General features: G+C 38.5%; 1 protein-coding gene across 9 annotated transcripts in view; it reads right to left on the bottom strand.

Annotated features, from left to right (window-relative positions):
* The window catches only part of LOC138060877 (colorectal mutant cancer protein), a 213,148-nt gene that overhangs the window by 142,000 nt on the left and 43,583 nt on the right, over positions 1–27,565 (bottom strand). Inside the window, exon 1 of one of the 9 annotated variants that reach the window (XM_068924305.1) lies at positions 12,757–13,398. The exons of the other annotated variants lie outside the window; for them this stretch is intronic. Coding sequence (XP_068780406.1) covers positions 12,757–12,813 — 57 coding nt within the window. The 5' untranslated portion in view covers positions 12,814–13,398. Of the gene's footprint in view, positions 1–12,756; positions 13,399–27,565 lie in introns of those variants that run through there. 9 annotated transcript variants of the gene reach the window in all.

Raw genomic sequence — 27,565 nt, 5'->3', positions numbered from 1 at the left:
GATTAACTGTAAACTCACTATCACTAGAGACTCCCAAATTACTGCGTTTTCTGCGGCGTGTCACCACACAACTGCACTAAAACGTGTCAGAAAGGCTCAGTCGCATTCTCATCCTCCATTTTTGCTTCTGTTTCTTTGTTTGGAGATGCTGGCTCAGGTTTGCTAAATTCCTTTTGGTCTTAAAATAGACCGAAGGTGGAGAACTACTAAAGCAGGTTTTGAAACTTAACTTGTCAACCACAAGGGGCTTGTCAGAGCAAGGAGCTGATTGCACAGAAGAGACAGAAGTTCAGCTCCAAAGACAAATTTGCTCTTTAGAAGAAACTCTTTTTATCCCAAGGAAGTATGATCTGTTGCTCCTGAACTCCCGCTTGAGAGTTACTGTTTCCCAAAGATGATGAAGCGGCAAGCACAAGTTTATGAGATGCAGACATTCCTATGCGTGCGTGTGTGTGTGTGTGTGTGTATGCATACTATTATAAACAAATAGGAAAGACTGGTTTTTACAGTAATTTAGACTCTATTTAATTATTGCAAACTTTATATAAATCCACATTGCTATTCCAGTTTACAACCATTAATACAACTGTTACAGGTCTCTTCTGCTTGTTTCACACATGAAATAATCAAGGTTGAGAGTAAACTTTTCAATAACAAAAACAAAATCTGAATCTGAACTTTGCTACTGTGAAATCTGTAGTACTGCAGTACGAGAGACAGAGTCTGCACGCTTAAGAAGTATATATAGCAAAAAAGTTCTGAGTCTTGCAGAGATCCATCACAGAATAACTAAAAATCTCCACACCACAATACCTTGACTGTTATGAGCCACAAAACTTTTTTCTACTTTGCACCAGAGGGAAAATATCCATCATTGGAGGAGAAGAAATAAAGAGATTCTATCCACTCCTAGAGCCAGCTTTGCACATGACAAGAAAATCATCACAGGAAATATAGTAACAAATTCCTTCCTTCATATATAGCAGTCATCTCAGTATTACTGTCATACTGCAATCATTCACAGCAGTTGGCTGACATATCATGTTACAGCTACAGATACATTTTCCCTCAAAGACTTAATTCATGTGTTTATTTCATTGAAAGCAACAACATGGCTTGTTCAGCAAGTGCCAGACCTTCTACGAGGTGAGTTAAACCTGGGCAGAACATGACTTCACGTATACCAAACATCACAAGACAAAAAATGTAGTCTATATGCACTTTTGGCATATCTTTTCAGCTTCTAGAATTTCAAACCATTCAGATCTCAAAGTAATCATTTCCTCACCATGAGGAAATGTGATGATTCCTGTGATGATTTTCTTGCCATGTGCAAAGCTGGCTCTAGGAGTGGATAGAATCTCTTTATTTCTTCTCCTCCAAAAAAAAAAAAAAACAGCTGATAAACAAAGGCAGACCATTTTGAATTTAAAATCAAAGAACCAAATAAGCCTGCAAATCAGTTTAAATAAAAAGAACCAAATAAGCTGGTAAATGAGGTAATAGCAGCACCACTAAGTAGCAAAAACTATGCTGTAATATGCTGTGCAGGCAAAAGAGAAAAAAAAATGAAGGGGCAGAAAAATAAAAGCATCTCATGTAGATTTATCAGCATCAAAGGTGCTGACCATTCGTAAGTGGGTACTTGGTCATTTGTGCAGCTAGGGTGATAACCACTTTGGTTTCTGTACTTGGCTACAAAACACATCTCAAGCACATTAGCCCAGCCAGGTCCAAGAAAGGATATAACAGAAGTACCACTTGACGAGGTAGCATCAGGGAGATGTAATAATATATGCAGCTGATAGCTATGACAAGCCAGCTGCTAATATGAATGCTACCTATTGTTAACAGCAAGCTAGATTCTATTACTTAATAACCGTCTATAGTCTAAGAGTAGGCTACCTGCACAATTTAGACATCGAACAAAGAAGTGCAAAGGATTATCAAACTAGATGCACTCAATCCTCTGAAGAACAAGTCTTGGTAGCAAGCGCAAACAGTTTGGGGTAAGGTCATCTCTGCTTCTTGTAGACGAAGGTCAGCTCATCGTAACATCTTAATTTGCAAGCATTTGGGCTTACTGTCTGCAAAGGATTGACTTAGTAAGATTGTCACCCATGCTCAGTTTTACAGGAACACCAGCCAAACCAGGAGCTTCATCCAAACCTCTGTAAACATGGTTCAGAAGGTCACTGAGCTGTCAGTGAAATAACTTTGGGCTTAGCAGCAGCTGACTGCACAGTCATCATCTTGTTTTTGAAGGTCATCACAACCATGTGTCACGGTTTCACGTTGACAGTTGAAATTCCATTATTGCAATTAAACAATTTAGTTTTCTGGAACAAATTTCAGAAAGTTGCTCTAGTGGGTCAGAAACCAGAGGCGCTGTGTTATGATTCTAGCCAACACCAGAAGATCCTCACATTTCTGAGCAATTTACTAGCCTATTTTTAAAACAGTATCTCATTTGAGTTATCAGCAGATGGCTATTTTCCATAAGTCTGATGCAAATTTCTACATTGTGATGTATCACATTCTAGCGAGATCCTGGTAATTTACGATAAAAATCCAGCCACCACCTGCCGCAGCATTTCCAGAATTCTACAAAGGTTAGTGATGTTAACCTACAAAATTTACCATGCAATCACAGTAATACTGCAAACAACCAGCATTTTTAAGAAAAGAAGCATTATTAGAGTTCAAAGCCCAGCACTCTGAAGTTAGAAATGCAAGATTTACAGCGTTAGTGCAAGCCTAATTCAAAGCCTGTGCACTAATGTATTACAACGGACACTAAAACTGCACGGTATTTCTCCTCTGCACAGATGGGAAGCTTGCATGTATTTTGCGTCCCCACACATATGCAGTCCTTTCTTGGCTTCTTTTCCAATCTCCTCTATCTTCAACTCTTTGTTCCATAGCTCATATCCAGTTCTCATCCACACCTTTTTCAGCTGTCTTTTCTCCCCAGCCTCACAGGTCCCCTTCTCATCTGCCAGCCCAGGCATCTTGCAACACATCCAGCTTCCAGCCCAACGCATACCTCCTGTGACCTCAGCTCCCCTCTCCTTCCATGCCCAATCGCCTCGCTCTAAGCCCTGGTCTCTCCTTCCAGCTTTTCCTTTTTTACTGTCCTTTGCGCCTTTTCCTAATTTTCAAGTCCAATTCTTGTCCCACCTACACCTTTTAATCAGAAAGTGTGATCCTCACATACTGAGAAGGCACAACTGGATGGGAAGAAATGGGAGTTGTCTGAGGCCAGGAAAAAGCCATGTCTTTGCACCTTGTCACAGTGCTCCAGTGCTCGCCCAACATCCAGGGATAAAACTGGAAGATTTCCGCTAACCTCTGAGTTAAAGCAGGCTTACCGAAATCTTCAGAAGTTTTAGCTGCAGTGATCCAGACAAGTATTGTACCGAGGACTCGTAAATATTTTTGTCCCCTTCCCTGAATATCTTTGCAAGATCAGTTAACAGAAAAATCATATAAATGCTAATACATTGGCAAATTTCAAGTACTGTTTCAAAGCACAGTGACAGCAAAAAGAATTGCCAGTTTTTTTGTTTTTAACACGGCAAAGCTTTGTCTGTTTCACTAGCTTTATTTGTGGAAACAGATGTAATATTTTGCCTGATATTCTCCCAAGAAATTCAGCTTATAGAAGACTGCAGTTTGAAAGTTTGCCAGAGTCCGGCAAAGCTAAAATGCAACAGGAGTTCATATTAGGAAGCAACCTTAAAAGATGGCGATATCGGTCTCACCTATTAAATACTTAACTCTGTCATTGCATTACAATGCCAATTTTTTTTAAACTTTATTATAAAGACTAAAAGTTTGGAATTTCCTTTATGAATATAGATATTTAACACATAAAGACAAAACTAATATTGTAACAGTGGTAATCTATTTCTATTCTATATGGCTCATTATTCTATACTTTAATAATAAAATTGTATTTATCATTACATTAACAGCCATTTATAGACCACTGTTCCTCACAACATCTTTGCATTTAGTCAAAAATAACGGAACACCACAGGTACAAACAAATAATGATGTACTAAAAAAAAAAAAAAGAAAAGTTAAGGTGTTAAGTATTGCCAATAATTCTTCAGTCATCACACACTGATCGCACTTTTACCTGCATTTACATGTATTTAACTTAAAAAAAAAAAAAAAAAAAAAGACATTTGGCTGCTGCAGAAAAAAAGCACCCGACTGAAGTTAAGTCCTATTTAAAAGTAAAATAAATGTAAATACCACAACCATTTCTGCTTTAATTTTTTGGTTCACCTGCTACATCTAAATATTTACAAATATATTATTTTAAAATATTTTGTATAACACAGTCTTGCATTGAAAGAAGTAGCTTTTTCCATGTGCTTATGAGCTTAAGAGCATACAGCACTGAACACAATTTCAGAACATGAAAAGAGAGGTAGACTGGGGAGTGTTTTGTGACGCTGTAGAAACCTTTAACTGCTACTCCCTTTGTTTCCAGCTCATGTAACTTAGCTGTAATGCCAAAATTCTACTACAACTCTGCGTTAAAATCTCACTTTTTATTATAAGTAAATTGGGCTCTTTAAATGACTCAAATAATTAATAATTAGGCACATTCAAATAATGTCCAGCAGTTCCATTACAGTATCACCATACAATCAACAAAAAACAATCCCCAGCTCTGGAGAGCTTAAAAGCAGACAAGACAAAGAAAAGATGCACATGGAGAAACAGGGATTTACTCAGAGTCAACACAACAAGACACAGCCTAAATCCCACACAGCTCTGGTGCCATCCATATTCCACCAGCAAAGCTGCCCCCCACCCCAACGCTGGTTTAATGTCTTACTTGGGGGGGGGAGGGAATAGCAAATAGCACAAATAGCAATACTGAAAAATCAAGGGAAAGAAAAACAAGTTTATTTTTTCATAGAATTTTAGATACCAACTACATGCTTTCAAAAATTTTCACTTCCCCCCCCCCCCAAAAAAAAAGCTAATACAATTTAGTCAGCTTTACAATCTATGGCAAAACCCTTATAATAGGTAAAGTTTGGTATATTTATTCATGCAAACACAACTTTTTTCTGTATTTTTGAATCTGGCTTGACTAAAGAGATTTATGTCATTTAATATTTTAATTCCAATCACAGAGTTGGAAGATGTAAGCTAATTTCCAGAGTCATAATGACTATCTCTACTGTTACAAAGTAGAAATCTGAATCTTCAGGAAAAATAAATCATTCATGCAGAAGGTTCACTCATACGACAAATCCTGATGCTGGGCTAACAGACAGCTATCAGTGTCAAAGCAGTCTCTTTAACAGCACCAGATCCCACCTTCCACACCAAACTTTCCCCCGTCTGTCACAAAGACTCTTTGAATTCAGGCCTCACCACATTTCCCTACAGAGTACATAGGTTGACATATTATTACTCCATGTAACAGAAGAGCTCCAATAGGCTTTTCCACAGGGCTCAGAAAGCAGCAGTTACCAGCACGAGTAAAACCTGCGACTTTAAATACCATAGTGTCACAAAGACAACAAAACTGAAACACAAGTGAAAAACAGAAGTGACAAAAACACACTTCCTGCTTAATATTTTTCAAACTACTCAGAGCACCAGAACAACATATCTCATTATATCCTATCACAGCTGTCCAATTTCATCATAAAGCCTTTCTCTGTGCCCCTTCCTCCTTCACATGCACATGCAACATGGACATTTCTATCTTTGAAAACAGCAACTCTGCAATCTATGGATTCTCGCTCTTTCAGAAGCTTTTGTTTAAGTGTTCCTTCACAAACTACAGATAGATTGCAGGGGAACCCACAACAGCCTCTGAGAGTCTTGCAACTGTTGCAAGCACACAGCACCCACAGTCAAGTCCTGGTAGGTCTAAGCCTGATCAATGACAAAGAAATACATTTTTCTTTTCCAACAAAGCTTGGAAGGAGATGAGGGGAAGGGTGATCTCACTTTACCTCCAAAACTCTCCTGAAAATGAACTTCTGGGTTTTTGATCCAAGAATAAAAACATCTAATTTTTAAAAAAGATTTACAGGATCTAGTATGTTGCTAATGGTACTTCCATAGCATGTGCTTGTCCTTATTAAATTCTCAGCCTGTAACACATTTTTCAAAAGTGTTTTTCGATAGCTAGGAATATTAAAATATCAGGCTGGCAGATATGTTACATAATCTTCGCTTTTTTTTTTTTTTTTTTTTGGGGCCATCAGGAGGCTACAGAAGAGCATTATCTGTGCTGACAGTGTTTGGGCATTTCGAGTAATCTTTTTATAGTGCTTCAATTTAATAACATCCTAGCCTGAAACATACTCTGTGCCTGATAAGCAGCTCACACAAATCCAGAAAATAAACATTCTTTGAAGTCACTATGTTTTTTACATTGGAAATACCATGCATCAGCCACATTGGAAATTATATATGTTGATCATGCTAGAAATAGAGCCCCCTCAGCTAGACTATGGATCTAAGTTCACGTTCTAACCTATATTTCTCACATCAGCAGTACAGCTCACTGATAACATAACAGCACACTCGCCTGACTAAACCATATGTCTATTAATAAACTGCGGATGTCCAAGTAACTCTGGAAAAGCTGACCTTCCCCTTTTAAAGGATGCTTTCACCTATATAATTCATCATAAAATTTCAAAATAAACTTTAAGAATAAATTAGATTTTTCAAAGAGATGAATAATCACAGGTAGACTGATGGCATAGGACAGAAGTGTATCTAACCTAAAAGTCACATTCAGACTTTATGGCTACTATCCAGAAGCTTGTCCACTAAAATTCTCCACTAAAATCTGTTCTTTAAATGAGATAGCCACATCAGCGTAACTGATACTCACGGTAACTCTTTAAATTCTGTAGCTATACTTTACATTTACTGTCTCAACATCCTGCGAGGCAAAAGTATAGGAAAATGTCAGTTTTGCAAGGTTGCTTAGTACTTCACAAAGCCCACACAAATCAGGAAAGACGACAGAGACTGGGCAGAGTTCACCCAAAGAAAACATTTACAAAGAGATGCAGCAAACTGTACCTCAGTGTCTCTGCAGCAACAACGCTAAGAACATACCTGAAAGGCTAAGGGTATTATAGCTACCTGTCAAATAAAAGTTTTACTCAGATCTCTACTAGAACCCATTTAACAAAGCCTGACCTGAAGATACTTTGATCTAAGCATCTTGGGTTGCTGCATTCCCTTTTCTAAGTCTTTGACATCAGCCATTACTCAGCAGTTCACACAAACTGCTCACTGTTTTGGTTCGTCTGCTGTTACCAAAGAAATTTGTTATGCAATTTTTTAAAGGTTAAAGGAATTTAAAAATATGCCACGTTTAGTATTTGATAATCATGTTCCACTCTGTTCCATTGCAAGACCACAGCATTTTGAAGAACCAACATTAACAATTTATCACAGGCCGCACAACATCCTCTGACTGGGGAAAACTGTACCCTCTCTGGTAGCAAGACGCTATACACACTGCCTTTTCATTACAATTTCCATACATCTTTGACATTGAAGGCCAAGGCCATGCCGAGTATCAGGGAGAGGATCCCAGTGGGAAATGGAGTCCATCTGCTTACAAAAGGAGTACTGAGAGTATACGAGCACTCTTGCTGCATGGCCAGAGACCACTCGGAAAGCAGGTGGAATATTAGCGTGACAGTTACGCACTGTTTTAATGATAAGACTACCAAACTGAGGAAGATAAAGCAAGTGTTTGAGTTTTATTCCCAGCCTTAAATACATACAAAATCTGTGTACGGTTTCCTCAGTGCTATTTCCTCACATGTATGTACAATATGAGCACAAGCTGGCGCATGTTCTAAAAGAACAGAAAAACATGGGAAACTACCTCAGGGCAGGGATTGCTACTGCAGAATTTCTCCCTTGCCAGCAAGGCTCGGCTCCAGTATGCTGCTCTCCCACTGGTTACCCAGCCCAGCCCACAGGCCACCTCCGGCTCATTCACTGGTCTCACGAGTGCAACTTTAAGCCACACAGCCCCTTTTCTTTCTATAACTTTTCTTCTACATCCTCAAAAGTGTAAACTGAAGTATAGCAGTGATGCAACATAAATCTTAAAAGGAAGTGCAATATTGTCCTACACTAAAATTATAAAGAAAGTTATAAGTTAAGTCTCTAAAATTTGGCTATCCCTTTGTCTCTTCACATATTGCATTATATGTAAGATTTTGGTGAAACCCTTTTTATGAACTTGCTATTCTATCTCCCACACAAAGACAAGATTTCAAATCCACTCTTCCCTTCCCCCAAAATGTAAATGCCATGCTGGTTAAACAAAACAAACAAACAAGAAATAAAAATAACCTTTTTCAAAGATACACAGCCAAGCTGTTTGTTCCAGGCAATGTAAAGGGTTAAAGAACACGCAGCTATATCTAAGATCGCAAACACCACCACTCACCTTCTAAAGACCTAACTTCCAAGCACAAGGAGAGAGGCAGAAGGCATAAAGTATGCACCTAAAGAAGCACGGTATCTTCTAATTTCGCTGTGCAGAAAAGAATATATATCCTTTTCAAAAATTATACATCACCAGCTTATACAAGAAGTGCTTAAAGAACATAGTTGACAATCACACTAGGAAAAAAACGCTGCACCTGAAGTGCTGAACGTATTGCAATAATATAATATCAGCCCTTAGCCCATGACAAGTTCTCTTAGGCATAATTTTACTATCAGCAAATTCACGAGACTCACTTTAGTGAAAATTATATCCACAAACAGAATTTAGCCCTTAATCCAAGCATATAATTTAGCCCTTAACTATACAACTGAGAAGGACACCATGAAGCACAGTACTTACGTTATTTTCCTGTTCCTACACCACCAATTTGAACAGTCCTAAAATTAGGCACGTGCGTAACTACTGACAAGATTTAGCCCTACAGTTGTACTAAGTCACACTACAGGTCGCTATACCTCAGCATGCCATCTCAACAGCGGGTGGTTAGGAGTGGCTATAAGGACCAGGCAAGCTCCCACACAATGCTGTTTCCCCTTTAAGCAATTTGAGGCTCAGGGACTTGCTGCATCAAAGGTGGTGATATCTTTGAATTTGGAAGACAAAGAAAATACAGATTAAGCAATTCAGCTTCTTCCATACAAATACTTCTCCCTGTACAATAACTAATTGAATATGTACTAAGCATATATATTCTGATATAGTTTCATTTTTAACTACACAACAACAAATCTGTAACTGCAGTTTCTGTGCACAGGACTATACCTATACGTGCTTTCAATAACATTCACAGTGTTGGCTTTAAAAATATACTCCATGACTGCACTCAAGGTTTACAGTATCATATGACTAAAAAAACCCCAAAGGGATCCAAAGAGCACTTACCTAATTTAGGTGTCATATATGGCATATAAATCACATTCATTCTTGTTCAAGCCTTAAAAAGCAAACTCTGCAAATAATATCGGACCAGAACATTGACAACTAAAAGACCATTTCGTAACAGTAGAAGTCAGCTTCGTCAGACATTACTTTGTATTTTCAAAGGTATCAAAACCTCTCCTACATTCTCATGGGGTACAACAGTCACTGGTAAATTTCAGATTTGCCTCTCCTAATGTGTCCTATATTAAAATAAAAAAGAAAAATGCTAACAGCTATAGCTAACAGCCTTGCTATTGTATAATGAGAACGATGCTTTTTTACCTCTCTCTGCAGTTACAACATTCTGAATCTGCCATACAAACAGCACGTTGACTAATCCTTCCTTGTTTGGAGACAAAAAAGAGGAGGTTGAAGGGCAAGCAGAGGAAATACAGTAATAGGTATTGATATGTGCATCGATAACAATAGCTGGAACTCTGCAGTTCGAGATCACCAAAAACAAGTCATGAGTTTTGTAGAAGTATGAGTGACCAGTGAAAGAAATCAAGGGGTTTTTTTTTCTTTTCTTTTTCGCTTTCAGCATGAACTTGGGGGCAGGGAGGAATGGCGCGGAGTAAATAAAGACTATCACGACCTATGTTTACCTGGACAAGAGTTTAGGAACAGCAAACATGAACCACACACCAATTTCTACAACCACAGCTGTGACCCATTTTCTCCAAAGACGGATGTACCTCTCAAGCAAAAAGAAAAGTTTCAATACAAACGGAATGCATTGCAACAATTTCATTTTCTGTTTTGTCTAACGCATCCATTGAAGAATGCATTACATCTCCAAATCTTTGGAGTCTTCCTGTTTATTTTAATAATAGCAGTTTCATACCTAGAGCTTCTGGTACTCAGAGAGAGACCCAAGCACCCACAACACAAACCAATGTGCATCAAGTTCTTATGATGGTCGTTCTTGGTCTGTTACCATATTTGCCGTTCAGCCATATATATTGGTAACAGCCCACTGTAACGTGAAAATACATGCTGGCAGTAGAGAGAGAGGTGCATGTGAAAATCCCCTAAGACTGCACTAGTCTCATCGAATGCTCGTGGTAGCCAGTTCCACCTTGCTCCCATTGTTTAAATGAACATGCCGCTACTGTCTTCCAGTGACCAAAACCAAACATGCCATACAGAAGATACAGACAGAAAAGAAGGGAAAGGGGAAAAGCATCAAGAAGATGAGAGAAAAACAGTTAAATAATGTATGTACAGCCTTTACCCGAGGCTTCCAATCTTCAATAACAGCAAGAAAAAACAGTACAATTCACTAGTAGGAAAAGAAAGATTTTGAAGAACCTCTGTAGAAACAAATAGCCTTATAAAGTCTAATATGAGCATACAAACTACAGGGAGACAAAAATTCATTGAATAATTAAAGGTTAGAGGCGAGCAACTAACTGCATCTCAGAGTACTCACAGCAACAGTAGAAAAGCTCCTCCCTCGTGGAGGATATGATGCTGCTGTAAGCCCATAATTCATTCAAAATGATCTGCTTTATCAAAGACCAATATTGAAACTAACCTGGACCTTTGAGTGAAACAGGCTAAAGCATGCTCACACAAGCAGCTCAAATCACAAAGGTGGAAACCATCAGTAAAGATGATGATTAACAGCTGGGGAAGTTAAGAGTTTAAGATCTTCACTGCTTTGTCTGCAGTCAGAAAGGGGTCTATCAGTTGCCCTGGAGTACAAAAGTAACCCAAGTATTAAAGTAATTTTTAAAAATTAAACAAACAAAAATGTGCCATGGTGCCTGGTCACAGACCTCTTTTGATGTTTCCCACCTTAAAATGTCAAAAGAAAAAGATAACAGATATTTTGTTACAAAAAAGTCTTACCCTGTGAACGAGTAAAGTAAATTTAAACTGGTAAACTTTCAAATAGTCCAGTCAGGTAAATGTGTTAGCAGTAAATACTGCCTGCTCCAAATAACTATCCAAGTATCAAACCCCATTGACACTCCAGGTTTTATGTGATCCTACGCAGTCCTGAAAGTTAAATGTTGAGGGGATAGAAAGCAGTGATCAATAAGCCATTAATACAGCTGTAGCCAGAAACACCATGGCAGACTGCTACCAAAAATATCCTGGCCTTTTGTGCTGAGTTTATGAACTTCATTTAGGCTGAGGTGCCAATATATTGTTTTTAAGCAATCATTTGCGAGAGTAACACAGAGTTAACTAAACTGAACTCTTTTTTACTTAAAGTAGGAACATCTATGAAATTTCTTTCACTAAAACTCCACAGTCACAAACCTACTGTTCCTCCTACATGGCAGGATACTGCACTGGCTCAGTACCTACTCTGCTTTCCCCTGTACAAATTGTGAACTTTCTCATTCTGCCAAGATTATCATAATGCTTCTAATAAAACTTATGAAATAAATAAGTGATATGTTACAATAAAAGTTATATCAAAGAAATGGACAAGGAGGAAAAGAGAAGGATTTCATTTAAACTGGGACAATACAGATTGCAGATTCAAGTTTCTACAAAATGACCTTAATAAGATGCTCAGAGTTTCACAGCATAACTAAAATTAGCAGTTCTCAGGACAAGTAAGCCCATTAGGGTGGCACATCTAAGACATTTCAATAACAGTGAAAAGATACAGCTTCTAACACATTTATTAAACATTTGCATAGTCTCTGATGTGGCCTTAATTTCAAATTAATTAAAAACAAGCAAACAATGTTGTACAACAACCAGACATACCTGCAACTATAAGAAATATCACCTTACTATGGTTTGTAAGGGAAAAGTAAAAAGTTTCCCATGGCTTATTTTTTCTCCTTTTAGACAAGGAAACCTTCATCTAATCCAAAGGAACATCATCATCTTAGCTAAACACAATCAAACACAACTTCTGCCAGTGCTGTTGTTTTACCAATAAATATTTGTCATCTTCCGCTCACCCCACTTCCCTTCTAAATTAGTTACCACACACTTAATCTCAGCCGAGATCTCCGTATTTCACCTACCACAAAGATGAATGTTGGCTATAAACACAGCTCTTGGGGGGTAAGAGAATGCGTGCTGCCAGACTACAGGAAAAAAATGTCTTTACATGGTTACAACCGTTTGCTTTTCACTACTTAATCGTACTAAAGCAGCAAGCAAGTTCAGGTCGTTTCCTGATTGGCATAGCAAGTTATAGCAAGATACACATTCTATTAATTTTTAATTGCATTGCTCGCAGTTTGAAAGCCCAAAAGGGAAGCTTTTCTTTCTTTCTTTTTTTTTTTTTTTTTTAAAGCATAAAGAAGGACGCTGAAACTGCTTACCTCACTCAGCTCCACAGGGGAGTCATTTCCATATTTCATAGCAACTCCAGAATTCATGATTAGACTTTTCAGGGCTTGACAATTTTTACAGATTTTAATGCTTCCAAGCTTTGTTTAACAGATTCAATAGTTCTTGCCTCTCCAAGATTTCTCTATCTTGCACATTTTGCTCTAGACAGCCATTTTCACTCCACATTGATACAGTTCAAATTAATGATGCAAGATCTTCTAAAAGAGCCAAATTAGTTTCCACTGCACAGACAATCCATTGCTGCAAAAGACTTGTTAGCACTGTGGAGTGCTCGGGGAATGCAGGGAAAGTACCACTTCCGGATCTTCCAGCTCTCCTAGTCCATCTGTAAGTTGTGCTTCATCTCTGCCGTTCATTTTATGCTGCCCTTTTCTCCAACTCGGTCTGAGAGCATCTCCCAAAGCCTTTTAATGTACTCGGAACGATTTGGTGAGCTTCAGACAAGTTCACAGTGAAAATACAAAAATAGCGCTGCAAGGTCTTCAGTGTTGGGGAAGAGAGAAGGCAAAAGAGAGGACACCCCCACCTCCAGAGACAAACCAATGCTGCACTTCATGCTAAAGTTTCCCCTGCCAGTGAGCCTGGAGTTTAAGTGGTTTATGATCAAACACAGCTGTCTTGCTGCTGGCTACAGGGTGCATGGAAGGGGCGGTACTAAAAGGAGAGTGCAAGTGGGAGGGAGAGAGCTACAGAGAGTTCATTTTGGAATTACAGGCATCTTTCCAGCTTTCTGTATAGTAATTACTGTACCTAAAACTATAAAGCTAAGTCACTAACAGGAAAAGCCACCTGGATAACAGTAAATTGGATTCATATTTCCCTATTCCCATGTGCAGTTAAGTAAGGAGAGTTGGTGGGGGGGGGGAATTGTAATGATTTCAAAAGGTCACAGTAAGCACAAAAGCACCATTAGAAAGCCACAGATTTTACACAGCATGCTGACGTTTTACAAATGGGAAGATGCTACCAGAAGAAAGGGAAAAAATACCCAACATTGGATTTCAACATCCAACTAATAATCCAGAAAAATCCTTAACGCAGTGGATTTGTGGACATGAGCTGCTCATTGCAAAAAGCAGCCTCCTTTCCCCCACCACCAATCCCCCAAAATACAGTGGTAGCTGCATATGCTTTGTGCCACAGGGTTATGATGTACTTCTGAAGTTAGAAGTTGGAAATACCACACTCTGCAGCTGAAATTTACCTGATCATCTTGGCTTAATACTAAAGCATCAAATCCTGCTAAGAGTTAAATTTTTTAAAGGAGAAACAGAAATAAATTCTATATAAGCCATGGCACAACCCTCACACGCCAGTAAATATGTTTATGGGGGAAACAATGCTCTCCAAGGGTAACACTTTGAAAATCATCCTGTGAATTTATTTTTTTCTCCTCTATTAATCATTTTAATCACAGATGAATAGCAGCATGCATACAGAAATACAATTCATCCAAATGACAATATGGAAAGTAGATTAAGAACGAGGACCAAGATAAAAACACGCATATTGATTTCTTATACTGAAAAGCACTAGCACTAGCTCTAAGCTTCAGGCCCCCAGTCCTTCCTCAGTACCGGGATCACAAACTGCAGCTCTCCCTTCCAGCTCAGGGGGTAAGGGTAAATGCCACAGTCTCTTTTTACTTCCATCCTCTAGCTATATCTTCCAGCCTTTTCTTTCTCTTTTCTGTATTTTTCCTATTCTCCAGGTTGCTTTCCAGCAATTATTTTTTTTATTTCCCTTCCTTTTTCATGCCCACCTACACTGTTTCCATCTTTCAGGATTTTCTCCTGGAGAGCATCTGCCCTATCTCACCTTTACATTCAGTTCTGTCTGTACAGTCAGCGCTTCCCTGTAATCCTCTTTATTCATCTGCTTTGTTCCCGATATATGTTCTCATTTATTTTCCCTCAAATACCGGCAACAGGCTGCACTGCTCTCTTGTGGCAGACTGCTGTTGTCTCAGCTAAAAGAAACACAGCACAGGGCAAACAGCAAAACCTGCCTCCAGGACGTAGGGAGCCAGGACGATGCAGACTCCTGCAGACCACAGATGGCAATATGGAACAGTAGAACTTTGGAACAAAGTAGTTTTGCACATTGCTTGGCTGTGCATTACCATGTGATTAGCAGTGCTTTACTCCTAGAAACAGAGGTCCTTAATAGCAACTTACCTCATTTGTCAAACGAGGAAGAACTTTGGTTCAAAACCTGCTGCAGCTGACACAATACTTTGTTTGTCCTGATTTTTTCCAAGTTACACCTTCCCAAATGGGAGGGTGACAAAATTATTGTATTCTGGGTCAGTATCTCTATCAGCTCCTATGTTCTCTATCAACTACTTAAAATCTCCTCTGATCGTTTCTCTGTCCAATTCCAGCATATACTACACAGGTTCTCCAACAACAGACGAGTCCTAGAACTACTTAAGAATAAAGTTCTAAGGTTTTCTTTTTCTAACGGGAGGTCTTGTTAAGTATGATTCTAAAACACTGCATTTCCCATATTATACCCCTATACTGCCAAATAGTTCCTACCTGACTAAAAGTAGGCGCTCAGAATAGTTTTGATTTGCCTTCCTCATTTGCCACTGTTGTGAACTCCTGGCAGACTAGCCACTGGACAGACTGGGCACATGACACTGCGTGGACACCCAAGCATAAGGGTGCACGACACCTGAGGATCTGAAGTAGCTCCACACAGTACTGAATTCATATATATGTTACACAGGATTTTATTCTGTCCCTTTCCAAGTCCAGACACTAACATGATAGAAAGAGTCATTGACTGTAAAACAAAAGCAGAATTCATATTATTTCAGGTGTGCACAAGAACACAGGAGGTACATGCAGATACTATCAGAGTAATACTTACATTAAATTTAAAATGCGTTGTAACTGACTTGCAAATTAATGAAACAGTTAAACCAAACAGTGATGAAAAGTTACTTTACTTTAATCCCAGCTGACTCCCATTACAATTGCTGCATGCTCACACCAGGTAGTACAGGCATGCACATTTCTGAGTTGGAAAGCATCCACCATTATCTTTAACTAACCCATAGATACTGCCACTGCCAGTTTCCATTTAGTGTAAAGTCCTTAAAAACTCCTGAATCAATACTTCTGAAGTGATAAAGAATAGTTTTCATCCATGCATAGATATCTATTTTGGATACTTTTGCATGAATCCCCACATGCACTGATAACTTCTGGGAGCCTATGGACTTGCCACTGTTCTTGCTGATCAGTGGGCCTGCTCTAGCTTTAATAATCTATTTTAACAGATATAGGATACCGCGTGTTTAAGCGCAGTGCTCTCCCTTGACAGATTACAGTTCAGGGGAGGAAAACAAACAAACAAGAAAGCTACAAGACAACCTTACAGGATACATATATGCATAAACTGGTAGCAAGGCTCATCTTAATTACAAGAGGCCTTTATTTTTCCCATCATGAAATGAGAATCTGGTACCTGATTTGTGGGCACTTCTTCATTGTGGAGAGTTAGTTAAAACTAAATGTAAATCACTCTTCTAAAATAATTATCACATCAAAACTTTTAAATCATGACTCCATACTGTCTGAACATCTGAATAACTTTAAGATTTAGATCTTGCTCCTCTGTGAAGTTTAAGATGATCTAGCATTTCTCTGATTCCATTTATTAACTCATTGAGAACCATATCGTATCACAGAATTAAATTCCCAGATAGATCTGACCAATTGTCTCTAGGAAGTTTCACTGTTTTCAAATACACTAAGTGATCTAATACAGTACTGGGGTACTAAGAACTCTGTTGAAGCCCAAATGCATTTTTCCATTGGCTTGTGCCACAGAAGGCTTCAAGGAAAATGAAGAAAAATCTTGAGAATACCAATTTAGTATCGCCCAGAAAGAGAAAGGAGAGCCCTGTGATTGAGATAGAAAGAGGTGCCTATTAGGCTCGATCCCTGTCCATTTCTGTTTGGCCGCTGACTGTTCGTTTACTGTCTCCCTGTCTTAGTTGCTCATCCAGGATTATAACGCTCTCTTGCTCTCCACGTTGTGTCTGCCTTCTTTATTTAGCCTCTACAGTCTTTGGGGGGCAGAATCTCTTACACTAGACACTTGTACATTTCTTAGCCCAAGAGGGCCTAGTCTCAGTGGATGCCTCAGCCTGTATTACCATAATACAATCAAGAATGACAAACTGGATGACCCTAACCGTCATTGATGCGGGTAGAAAAAGTTGAAATAAACAAACAGACTCAGTCAAGACAAAGCTACTGGGCTGAGCTTCCAGCCAACCTCAGCGCATTCTGACCAGTTAGTGTTTTCTGTACCTCCAAAGCGCTCATGCTGCATACTGCCTGTAGGTATGCGCATGTGCACTGACAGATTCTTCCCAAAATAATTTCAGAATTATTCAGTAACAACCATTAGTGTGGATGTTTGCTCACTGTTGATCTAATAATCGGATGGCCACTCTATTCCATTTTATTCCATTTACTGTTTCTTTTTAATCTGTGTTAAAAGAATCATTGACACGTATCAGATATTTACTGAGGAGTCTATCTTTTGGTTGTCTTTGGATAATCATTCAGCAAGGTTTACTCTACCAGCCGGCATAATACCATTCTTTTGGTACAGATACAACTTCGCTGCCTTTCTCACCTTTACTTTTGAAACTCCCATGGAACATGGAAAAAACTTAGCACTGTAGAAATTTTGCAAGGTCTCTCACTCACAGTATCTTCCAGTAACTAGAGTAGTCTATTTCCTAACAGTTACTGAAGCAGATGTGACACAATTGCCAAGCATGAATTTTCCATCAGTCTTGTTTTGACAGCTGCAAAGTGAAAACTATACCATAAAAGAGGCTATCTGTTAAATATGTATATGTTACATCCTTCAGTATATAGCACGTGCCATTCTCTGGCAAGCAATTTCACTCTGCACACAACATGAATGATTAGCTGATCACAATTCCAGCATGTATGAAATAAGGTATTTTGGGTTTGTTCCGTTTAGTTAGCTTTATCATGGAAATGCCACTAACTGAAGTCTATTAAGCATTTAATTCATGTTTGTTTATTTCAACTTTATCTCTGCAATTAGAGTAGCACCCTGCACAGTTCCACACGCAAATAAACTACCCATTCAAATGTTACAAATATACTACACACAACTGAAGGACAACATGTTCTTGTTCTCTCTTTGGCTCAAAATAGGCAGGTGTAGTGCCAGGGTCTGTATTTCCATGGACAAAGTACTAGCACTCAGAAGGTTAACATGAAGGCTAAATTTGGAAGTGGAAATTCAATACAATACTTGGATAATGTTTCCAGGCAGTTCTTTATTCAATAGCACTAATGCACTATGATTTAAAAGGGAGAGGTTGACAAGGATAGTTGCTTCTTCTTGAAGCAAACTGTTCTCATTAATGCTACTAAAGGTTATGGCACCTAGGCTGAGAGAAAAGAGTCTGGCTCATTTGAAACAATTGCAAGTAACCTTATACTAAAGAATGAAGCACTCACTCTGAAAAACACAAGTAAACTTCTCTTCTTTCCTTCAGTCATACCGTCTTGATTAGTCTAAAACAGATAACATGTCTAGAATAATGGAATTTCCAAACAGCACTTCAATCAGCTACTCTCACCCCTTCACCTCTCTCCAAATACTTAATCCACTTAAAATGTCACGTCCTTGACCTGACCAGTCTCCTTGGGAGTTTACATATGATCCCTCTTTCCATCCTCCAGTATTTTATGCCACCAAGCCACTCACCAAGCTGTCAACCAATCACTCTCATTTTCTGTCATTTCATCCACAGCCATCACATTCATTGCGATTCCATCTGACCCCACTGAGCCTTAAACATAGGGTCAGAACGGGAAAAGGATCAAGGAGCCTATGTGAGCCTGTTATTCATGAGACTTGTCTGAGAGGACAACAGGGGGAAACGGTAGCAATTTTTAAGTTCCTTCTGTCTTACTGCCACCTAATTATTATCACTGCTCATTTGCTCCTTGCTTACAAACACAAAAGAGGCCATTCTGTAAACTACAGTTCAGGTCAGCATATTTCTGCTAAGCTTCCCTTCAACATCCAGTGTCCCTCCGTTCAGTCATGCCTTCCTCCACTTACTCACCACAAGATAAATTCACTCACTTCATTCCCGATCTCCAGAACCTTGGTACCCATATTCCCATTTAACTCCCGTAGAAACAGCCCTGTGGTTTTGCACGCTTATTGCACTAAAAATAAGATCATTCCTAACGGCATGCCCTTAGATTAGTCCTAGCTTCAAGATATCTACTTCCCCACTTCATCAGAAATTGTATCCCTTCATCAGCTGCAAATTGCATTTCTTTCAAAACTTCTCACTTGCTTAAATAAGATTTGCCAGGACTCCTCCTCTAAGTCTCTCCTGTTTTTCCCAGTCCCTGAGAGTGAGATTTTCTCATTTGCATCCTCTCCTCATTCCTAAACTCTTAGTTTTGTATTTCTCCTTCAAAGCTTTTCTATCTTCTTCCTGATTTCGAGTTCCAATCCCCACTCCACAGTCACGCTCTGGTCTCTGCAAAAATTCAGCAATCCAACTCCTCTTCTGCCCATTTCTCTTTTACCCTAAGACTCTTCGAGCCGTCTACATGCAGTCAATCTAACTCTTTTCTCTAATCAAAACAACGTTTCTCTCCATTCTGACTTCCATTACCACGAGTATATCAGCCCAACACTTCCCTGAGCTGGACCCAGTGACCACATAAGTGCCATGGTGACACAAAGAAGGGGAAAGAGATCCTGGCCCCCTGGTTTACATCAGAGCTATAGCTGGACTCTTCCCCCCTCCATCTATCCAAACATCACATTTCAGCATCTCTACTCAGTATCTCTTCAGAACATTTAAAAGATGAATTGAGGGATACTTTCTGACTACATATATATATATATATGTATGCATATATAGTGGGTGTATAAAAAACAAAAATATAAAAAATAAAAATATATGTATATATTACAAAATACAGATTCACTTAGACTGAAATGTTTCATATTAGATGAATTTTGGTGAATCCAAGGCAAGTGTCTGACAGCACCCTACTTGAAACTTGAGCAAGTTGCTGACAAACACGACCTAAAAATCAGTATACTGTAAGATTTTTTTGCTGGCATGAGCATTTAAACAAAAAGAATATCAACTTCTTTGAGCACTTATGGGGTCTGGGGAGCTTTCAGTTTGGCAGATATGCAAAGAAAATTTACTTCAACCATGATATGAGTTAAAAATGATATATAATAAAACCTCTGGTGAATTGAAAAATTTCAACCAGATCTATTTTACTATCAACAACTTCAAAAATATTACAACTGAACTCCTACTGCTCTCATTTGAATTTTTTTTTACTTGCTGTCTTCTTTGGATACATAGTTTAGTGGCTGCTTAGGAAGATCTGCAAACTGGCCTTTGGATCACTTCTCAGCTCCCTATATATTCAGCATCTAGTAAATATTCATGTTTCTGTGTTTTTCTAAGGTCTCTCCTTTTTCTCTCCCCAAATGGCTAAACTTAAAATCCAAGCCCTCTATTCTAATCTCCATCTGATCTATGAAATGCAGTTTCCTGCCCATTGAACTGTACGCTTTTACCTTTTGAATTTTTCCAGTGACTCTTTCCCTATGTATTTTCCTACATTTAAAGCTTCTCACCACAGTCTTCAAGACTATGCTACTTCTGCCTTATTTCTACTTCGCCCGTCATATCTGACGGTTTCATTTTACTTTGGGAGGGACAGGGAGTAGTCCTGCTTCATCATTTACAAAATCTCTGATTTTCTAGTATGGTCTGTTTGTTCTCCAGCCTGAGATCTGTTTCCAGTTTTCTCATGCCACTCACGGTCACGAAAAAACCACTTTCGAGCAGGATTACAAAGCTAAAAATCTTCTTTACTTTCAGGTCTCATCTTAACAGCCACCTACTTCACTCAGTTTAAAAATGACTTGCTGAATATTACCAGTGCTTATTCATTCAAATAAGGTCTATCAATTAACTAAAATAAAGAAAATAATCCCATCCAACAGCCTCCTTTTTTTAAAAAAATGTGTTTGTTCTACTCTTACAGCACAAGACCTTTCATCAATATAAAGAAATGCCTGACATCCTTGTAGGTCCTACAGAAACAAAGACTTTTTCTCTTTTTCTGCAGTGCATACCAGACAATCAATATTCACGTAAAAATTAGATTCAACCAATAATAGGCACTTACTATCTCTTTAAAAATGCATAGGATAGAGAAATTCAATGTCTTTTGCTCCAGTCACTTCCCTAAAATTATGGCTTCAAGTAGGTAATGTAATACGAAATTCAGTGTAGGAAATTAGAGCTGGTTATTCAGCTTAAGGGCACAGACCTTACTCAGGTGTATATATAGCAGTGGGGTTTTTATTTCATTACAAACTCTTCATAGAACAGAAATTGCCCTTCCTGAAATTCAAATAGTTTATTTTGATTGCTTCTTACCATGATGAAAAACAGTTTACCAATATACTGCAACATAGCTATTATCATAACCTGTTTCCCGGCTGAGAAGTAACAATATGCTTTTGTAGTCCGAAATGAAGCAACCCTGCTGAAACATTTCTTCACAAAACGTAGAAAAAGAGAGCTAGAGAGCACATGTGCAGAACCGCTCACCTCCCATTCTCTCTGCACTGGCACCAAAATAGTTCCCCAAAACAGCTGTGCTGCCAACCATACACTCATTAAAAAATACCAAACATGAAGAGGAGCTGACAGTTTGGATGGTGGCAGCATCCTGTACTGCCTCAAGTCAACGTCCCAGACCCGAGAGTGCCAGAGATGATTCCGCAGAGCAGGAGCCTCTTGACTAATTCAATCATGGCACTGATAGGCTTTTATGGAAACCTGCCTCGTCTCACTTGGTTGGCAGGATAATGGTTGCATACTCCATTATAGCACTGACCAGGAAAACATCCAGAGTCCATTTTGTACTGTGCACCGTGGAAAGATTTTCACTTTATTTTCACAGTTCTAATGTATCATGTAAACAAAACATGAGGGTTTAGTATGTATGCAGAAGTATTTTTATCTTTTTAATAGATGACAATTCACTGAAGCTCAGCATCGACAACTGCAGCTATGCCAGGTGAAGAGAGAAATTCTCATGACTGAAGTTACACGGTAATCTCTTCGGCACGTGGGAATCCAGGAGGTTAATACTACAGACTGACCCTGGGCCTCAGATTCAGCCTGTCATTGCCAAGCAAGGCACAATATTAACACTACATTCTACACAGCTGTGTGCAGTAGCGCTGGCACAACATACCAGGTGAACTGCTCTTCATTTCAGACAACTGGAAAAAAAAAGTTTGGAAAAATAAAAAGATCTGAACATCTACATCACAGTCGGAGCTCTCCTCTTAACTAGAGCAGACAAAATGAGATGCATAAGGCCGGTTTCTAAGTAGTGGACAAAGTTGGGGCGGAGAACAAAGTCCTTGCAATTAAGTTAAATTAGAAGTTAGGAAATTTGCTGCGTCGACCGTGAGCATGTCTGCTTACACACTGCTTCACAGCCCCTTTCCTATAGCACCTAACTGCGCCATGCCAGTTCTCAATACCCAATTACAACTGCAGCAATGGGTCAAAACCCATTATTCTGTGTACTGCACCGTTATGTGCTTGTAGGGGATGCTACTTGGCAGTCACCTGAAAGATCCAATTAAAAGCCTCAGTCAAGAGCACCTATTAAAAGGCTATCTGAGCAAATGTGCCCTGTGTTGACACTCGTCACTTGGTGCTCTGATCATCTGCAGATGGATAGTAACAGGACTCTCAAATAAACTCACAAAAAACAGCATAGAGTTCTTAGAGAGGGGATACAGTGCAATAATTTACAACAGATAAAGAAACAGTGTCAATATGCTGCTGAAGGGAGTTTTTATGAAAGTTTATTATTTTCTTCCTGCTCATCTGCATTTCTGTTATGATGCAGTAAGTTCCAAGAACAGAAAAACTAAACTTCACATAACGTTGATGAGTCCTGGCAGATCTAATCTATAATTTCCACTTTTAATTTATATGAGAGAAATGAATAAACTGAGTACTATTAGAGGGATATTAAAGCCAGGATCACATAAACATAATGCATAATCCTATTATACCTGATGCCTGCTTCACACAAATAAATTCCATTACAGTGCTGGCTGGAAATCAAAGACTGAAACAGTTTCCCAGATCCCCAAACATACAAATTTCTGTCAGAGAAAACCACCTTTATGCCTGCTTTCTGACAAGCCAAGCCTGCTGAATCTATATTCTTATAATCAATTTTCACTTTAATGGAATCCTCGCATTCTATTTTAAGACTGGCAGAATGGAAACAATGCCTTGCTTGGCAGCAAAGGCACAAAAGATAAGTTATCTTGGGCACAAATATTTTATAAAGAGTGGGCTCCATCGTCCAGACTACTAGAATCATATTCAACTTCAGGCCTTCCCCCCTAGTAGGGTTCCAGTTCAAAGAGTCATTAGGTTACATTTTCATACAAGTAATAGCTCATATTGACATGAAATAGAAATTGTAATAACAGTTGCACATAGCGCACAGAAAACAAATGAGTGTAGGGGGAAGAGAGCAGGCTCCCATAGTTCACCATACAGAGTGCACTGGATCCTTAATGTGAACAGGACACAGGATTCGTCAAGAAGATAAATTGGGAAAAATCAGTCTGCGCACAAGTAACTAAATTCTGTCTTATGCTACAGATTAGAGATAGAGACAGAGATAGAGAGAAGGACCACAGGGGCAGACCTTGCCAGAAAGGAACATACAAACGTTACTGAGTTATAAAATCATAAAAACCTCAGAAATGAAATGAGACATTAACAGTATGCTCTCATTAGCAAAGACACCAAACAAAAGTAACCTGCAAACTAACCAGGTAATTACCTGTCACAGTACACTTCTGTCTTCAGACTTTCTTAACGCTTTTTCGTAAAAGATACTTTCCCCAAAAGAAATCTGTGCGTGTTTTCAATAAAACTCACATTTACTTTGCAAATGATGGCTATAAATTAAACAATGGAGAGTTCAAGTGTAAGAGTACACCCTGAATGAACCAAAAAGGACAGCCTTCATGCAGTCACAAAACTCTATGAAACCTCCCCCCCACCCTCCATCTCACAAAAGCATTTCCGATATGTTTGGCAGCCAGTCAGCGCTTCCTGTATTTAAGGCATCAGTTTTAATACCTACTCTCACAAGCCTAGTTAAAGTTAAGCCACTAATGTGGCTTAAAAAAATTACAGTACACATATAAGGTTTAAAGCTTTGCGGGGAGGTAAGTGCTATGGGGCTTTTGTTTTCAGTAGTATCATTTGCCCACCTTAAATGCTCTAACAGTACAGTGACAGGTACCAAATAAAAACTTATAAATGAGATGGGCAAGCAACTCCTGTTGTCAGCCGATAATCCAATTACACCAGTGACTGAATTAAGCGCTCTTTCAAGAATGCCATTAACTAGGCACTTCTTCTCTAGACTGAGAAGTCTTTCTAAGGAAAGATTGTAAGTTACATAGGCATATCCCCTGCTAGTCACAAAGTAAAGGACACCTGGTTGTCTTACAGCCAAAGAAGGAGGCAAGATATAAAGTATCAAAATAACTGATGTAATGTCATATGGTTTGAAGTGCCAGAGAAGGGGCTCCAAGAAGAAAGAGATTAAATTCAGCGTTTTAAATAGCAAAACAGAATGTCATGTGACTGAACTCCAAGCAGTAAGCATCTCTACAATATTCTCCTTCTAAAGCACTAAGCACATTTTAACATGTTAAGGCATTGCAAGAAATCATTACGTCTTACATCCAAGTCATATGACAGCAGTGCTAAAGTTATATGCACCTCTGAGCACACAAATGGTTACTCATGACTCAGCATAAAACAGGCCAGTAATGCTGTTTCAGGCAGTTATCCAAAATCACCCGCACTACAGCCTGAAATAAACATAATACTTACTGATAATCTGAAGTGTGCTATTTTATAACCAAAAGTTATTTATATAAATAGACCACTGCAATTTAGGCTTGGCTGATTATGGGGCATATCATCTACGCAGGAAAGAAAAAGCCATCTGTCCCTGAAAAATGTAATAGTGGCATCTGGAGTATTATCACTCAATATAATCTATGTCAACTAAAAATAATAGCTCAAAATAACGGTTCTGTCTGTTATAACTTGTAGATCAATGGTCTTAAAGAAGAAAAATTAACAATGCGCTGAGTCTGCCCAAAGTGTATCACAGGAAGAATAACTGTTTTCAGAAAACATGATACTTCCTAAGACAGAGACTCAAAGTTCTCATCTGTCAGTGATGATGCTGAGAAGCTAATACCAAAGTATCTATATATTGCTTTGCTATGAAATCGCTACTTCCCATTTGCTTTTGTTTTTTATAAACTTTTGAGTTGTGTATCCAACTGAGATGATATCTCTATTTTGCAGAGAATCTTCAGTCAGAAGTAAATTTGCTTTAGTCACTTCAATTCCACTGCACAAAAACCAAACCTTGTTGCACATAGACTCAGGATAAAAATAGTTGATTCCCAAGCTCGCTAGAAGTCTTTAATACTTCCAAATGAGGTACACATACATGCAAATCAGAGAGCAATAGCTAAGGAAGACTGTTTTCCAGAATAGTTAAAAGAAGATGCATTAAGAATCTTGTTGCATTAGCTTTCTGTTCTTCTTTCTCTATGAAGACAGCCCAATATCTTCTTCTCTTAAGATGAGAAGCAAGTGCAGATTTGGCAGCTGGAGCAACCTGGGCCAGCGTCATCCACCTAGACACACCCATCTTGCACTGAGAGCCCTGCACAAGGTAAGCAGGATTATGCCTCCTTATTAATTGGCCAGGACAATACGATGGTGCAGGAAGCAACGCTGGAAACTCTGTAAATATGCCCTTCTCTCTGAGTTAGTAACAACAGGCAAACCTGTGGCACTCGCGCTACAGCTCTGAAGACAAAACAGCGACATAGCCTACTAAAAGCAAGTGGTTATGAAGAAATCCTACCCCACACTCTTGTCAAAAATACAGCTGTACTCCTCCCCTTCCCAAGTCAATAATATCCCCATCAAACCTATTCCTAAATGTTTTCAATCAAAAAGAGTCGTAGAAAGCGGCTAAGGAAACTAGTCCAACAGTTTCCAATATAGCTAGAGTGTCTTTGGAAGGAAATATCAGAGATTAAAGGATCCTGCACCAAATCAGTTCAGAGATGAGACAGTAAAAAAACAAATACACACATGTAGAGATACTCGGGGCCACATTTCCAAAATGTAAGACCGGTGTGCCGAGACTTTCGTCCAAACAAAACAGTTATTTATGGCTGACAGAAGAGAGGCATAAAATCATGTTATCATGTCAAATCAAACCACGTGAAATGGATTTACATGTTGTCAGAAGTAGCCACATTTACACAAGTATAAATCTATCGTCTTACCAATGCTGAGTGACAACAGAAACTAATAGTAAGAACACAGACGCGTATGAACACTTACATAAAAACAAACCAAAAGTGCACACATTATACTCAAAAAATAAAAAAGTAAAAAAAGAACACAATTAATCAGTCTATTTTAACCATGTGCAGGGAGAACGGGAAAGAGAATTAAGCACATCCAAATCTTGTTGTTTCAGGTTATTAAACTTCACCGGAATTCTAATGTGCAAGATGCATATGATATCCACCTGCTGCCCTGAGCAACGTTTTCAGAGAACAGCAATACTTTATCTCCTAGAAACAAGTGCTATCCCTTCTGATAGCACTACAGGGGGAGAAAAAAAAAAAAAAATCAAGATTGCATGGCCTCCTGGGAAGTAAACAGATGTGGCAACACAAATCAGTTATTTCAATGCATTTACATGGCCATCCATATTAGTGATTCGCATCCAACTTTGAAGCTTCAAGTACAAACAAAAAAATCCCAAACATGCAAATTCCTGAAAGAATTCCTTTGAGATACTGAAATTCTTTCTTATCCATGAAAAATAGTTAGATTATTTATAGCCATATATAATAAAAACCAAGCGGATAAATGATTACGTTTGGAGCACATACAAAGGTTCCTATCAGAGACATTTACAATAGTATTCAACCTAATGACATTAACAGGTACATCATCAGTAAGAAGTGATATGTCAAGTTAAAGGTTAATATGTTAGTCATAAATACTGGTATCCAAGTGAAAAGCTATAAAGAGAAATGTGTTCTTACTATTCAAACTTAACAACAGTTAATCTGAAAAATGTTAGAAGAGTTACAAACCCTGTAAAAACTACTGAATAATTTATTCAGCTAAAACAAAAGCTGAATCTGAACACATGTAAATTAACCAAAACATAGCTAAATGAAATTAATGGATAAAAACATAAGCAATGATGAATATAAATCATTACATTTCAATTTCATTTTTGTATCATTCCCTCCAGGCAACCAGAATAATCTTCCCCAAAGTAAAAAAATATATATATATATCTTTTTCACTTCACATGAAACCAAATTCCAAGCAAGAAAAATAAGAATAATTATGTGATCCTTTGACTATTCAGCACTCCATACCTCCAAAAATAGGTTGAAGTTTCTTGTTGAGATATTTGCACACATTAGGATAAATCAACACTGGACCAGGGACGAAAGTAACTGAAGGAACAGATATCGTATTTTTATAAAGCTCTGCTCAGCTGTATGTTCACAGGATTTCAA

This window comes from Struthio camelus, chromosome W (genome assembly GCF_040807025.1).
Source record: "Struthio camelus isolate bStrCam1 chromosome W, bStrCam1.hap1, whole genome shotgun sequence".
NCBI classification, from domain to species: domain Eukaryota; kingdom Metazoa; phylum Chordata; class Aves; order Struthioniformes; family Struthionidae; genus Struthio; species Struthio camelus.
Note: the sequence above shows the minus strand (reverse complement) of the source record. Positions and strands in the feature narration are given on the sequence as shown.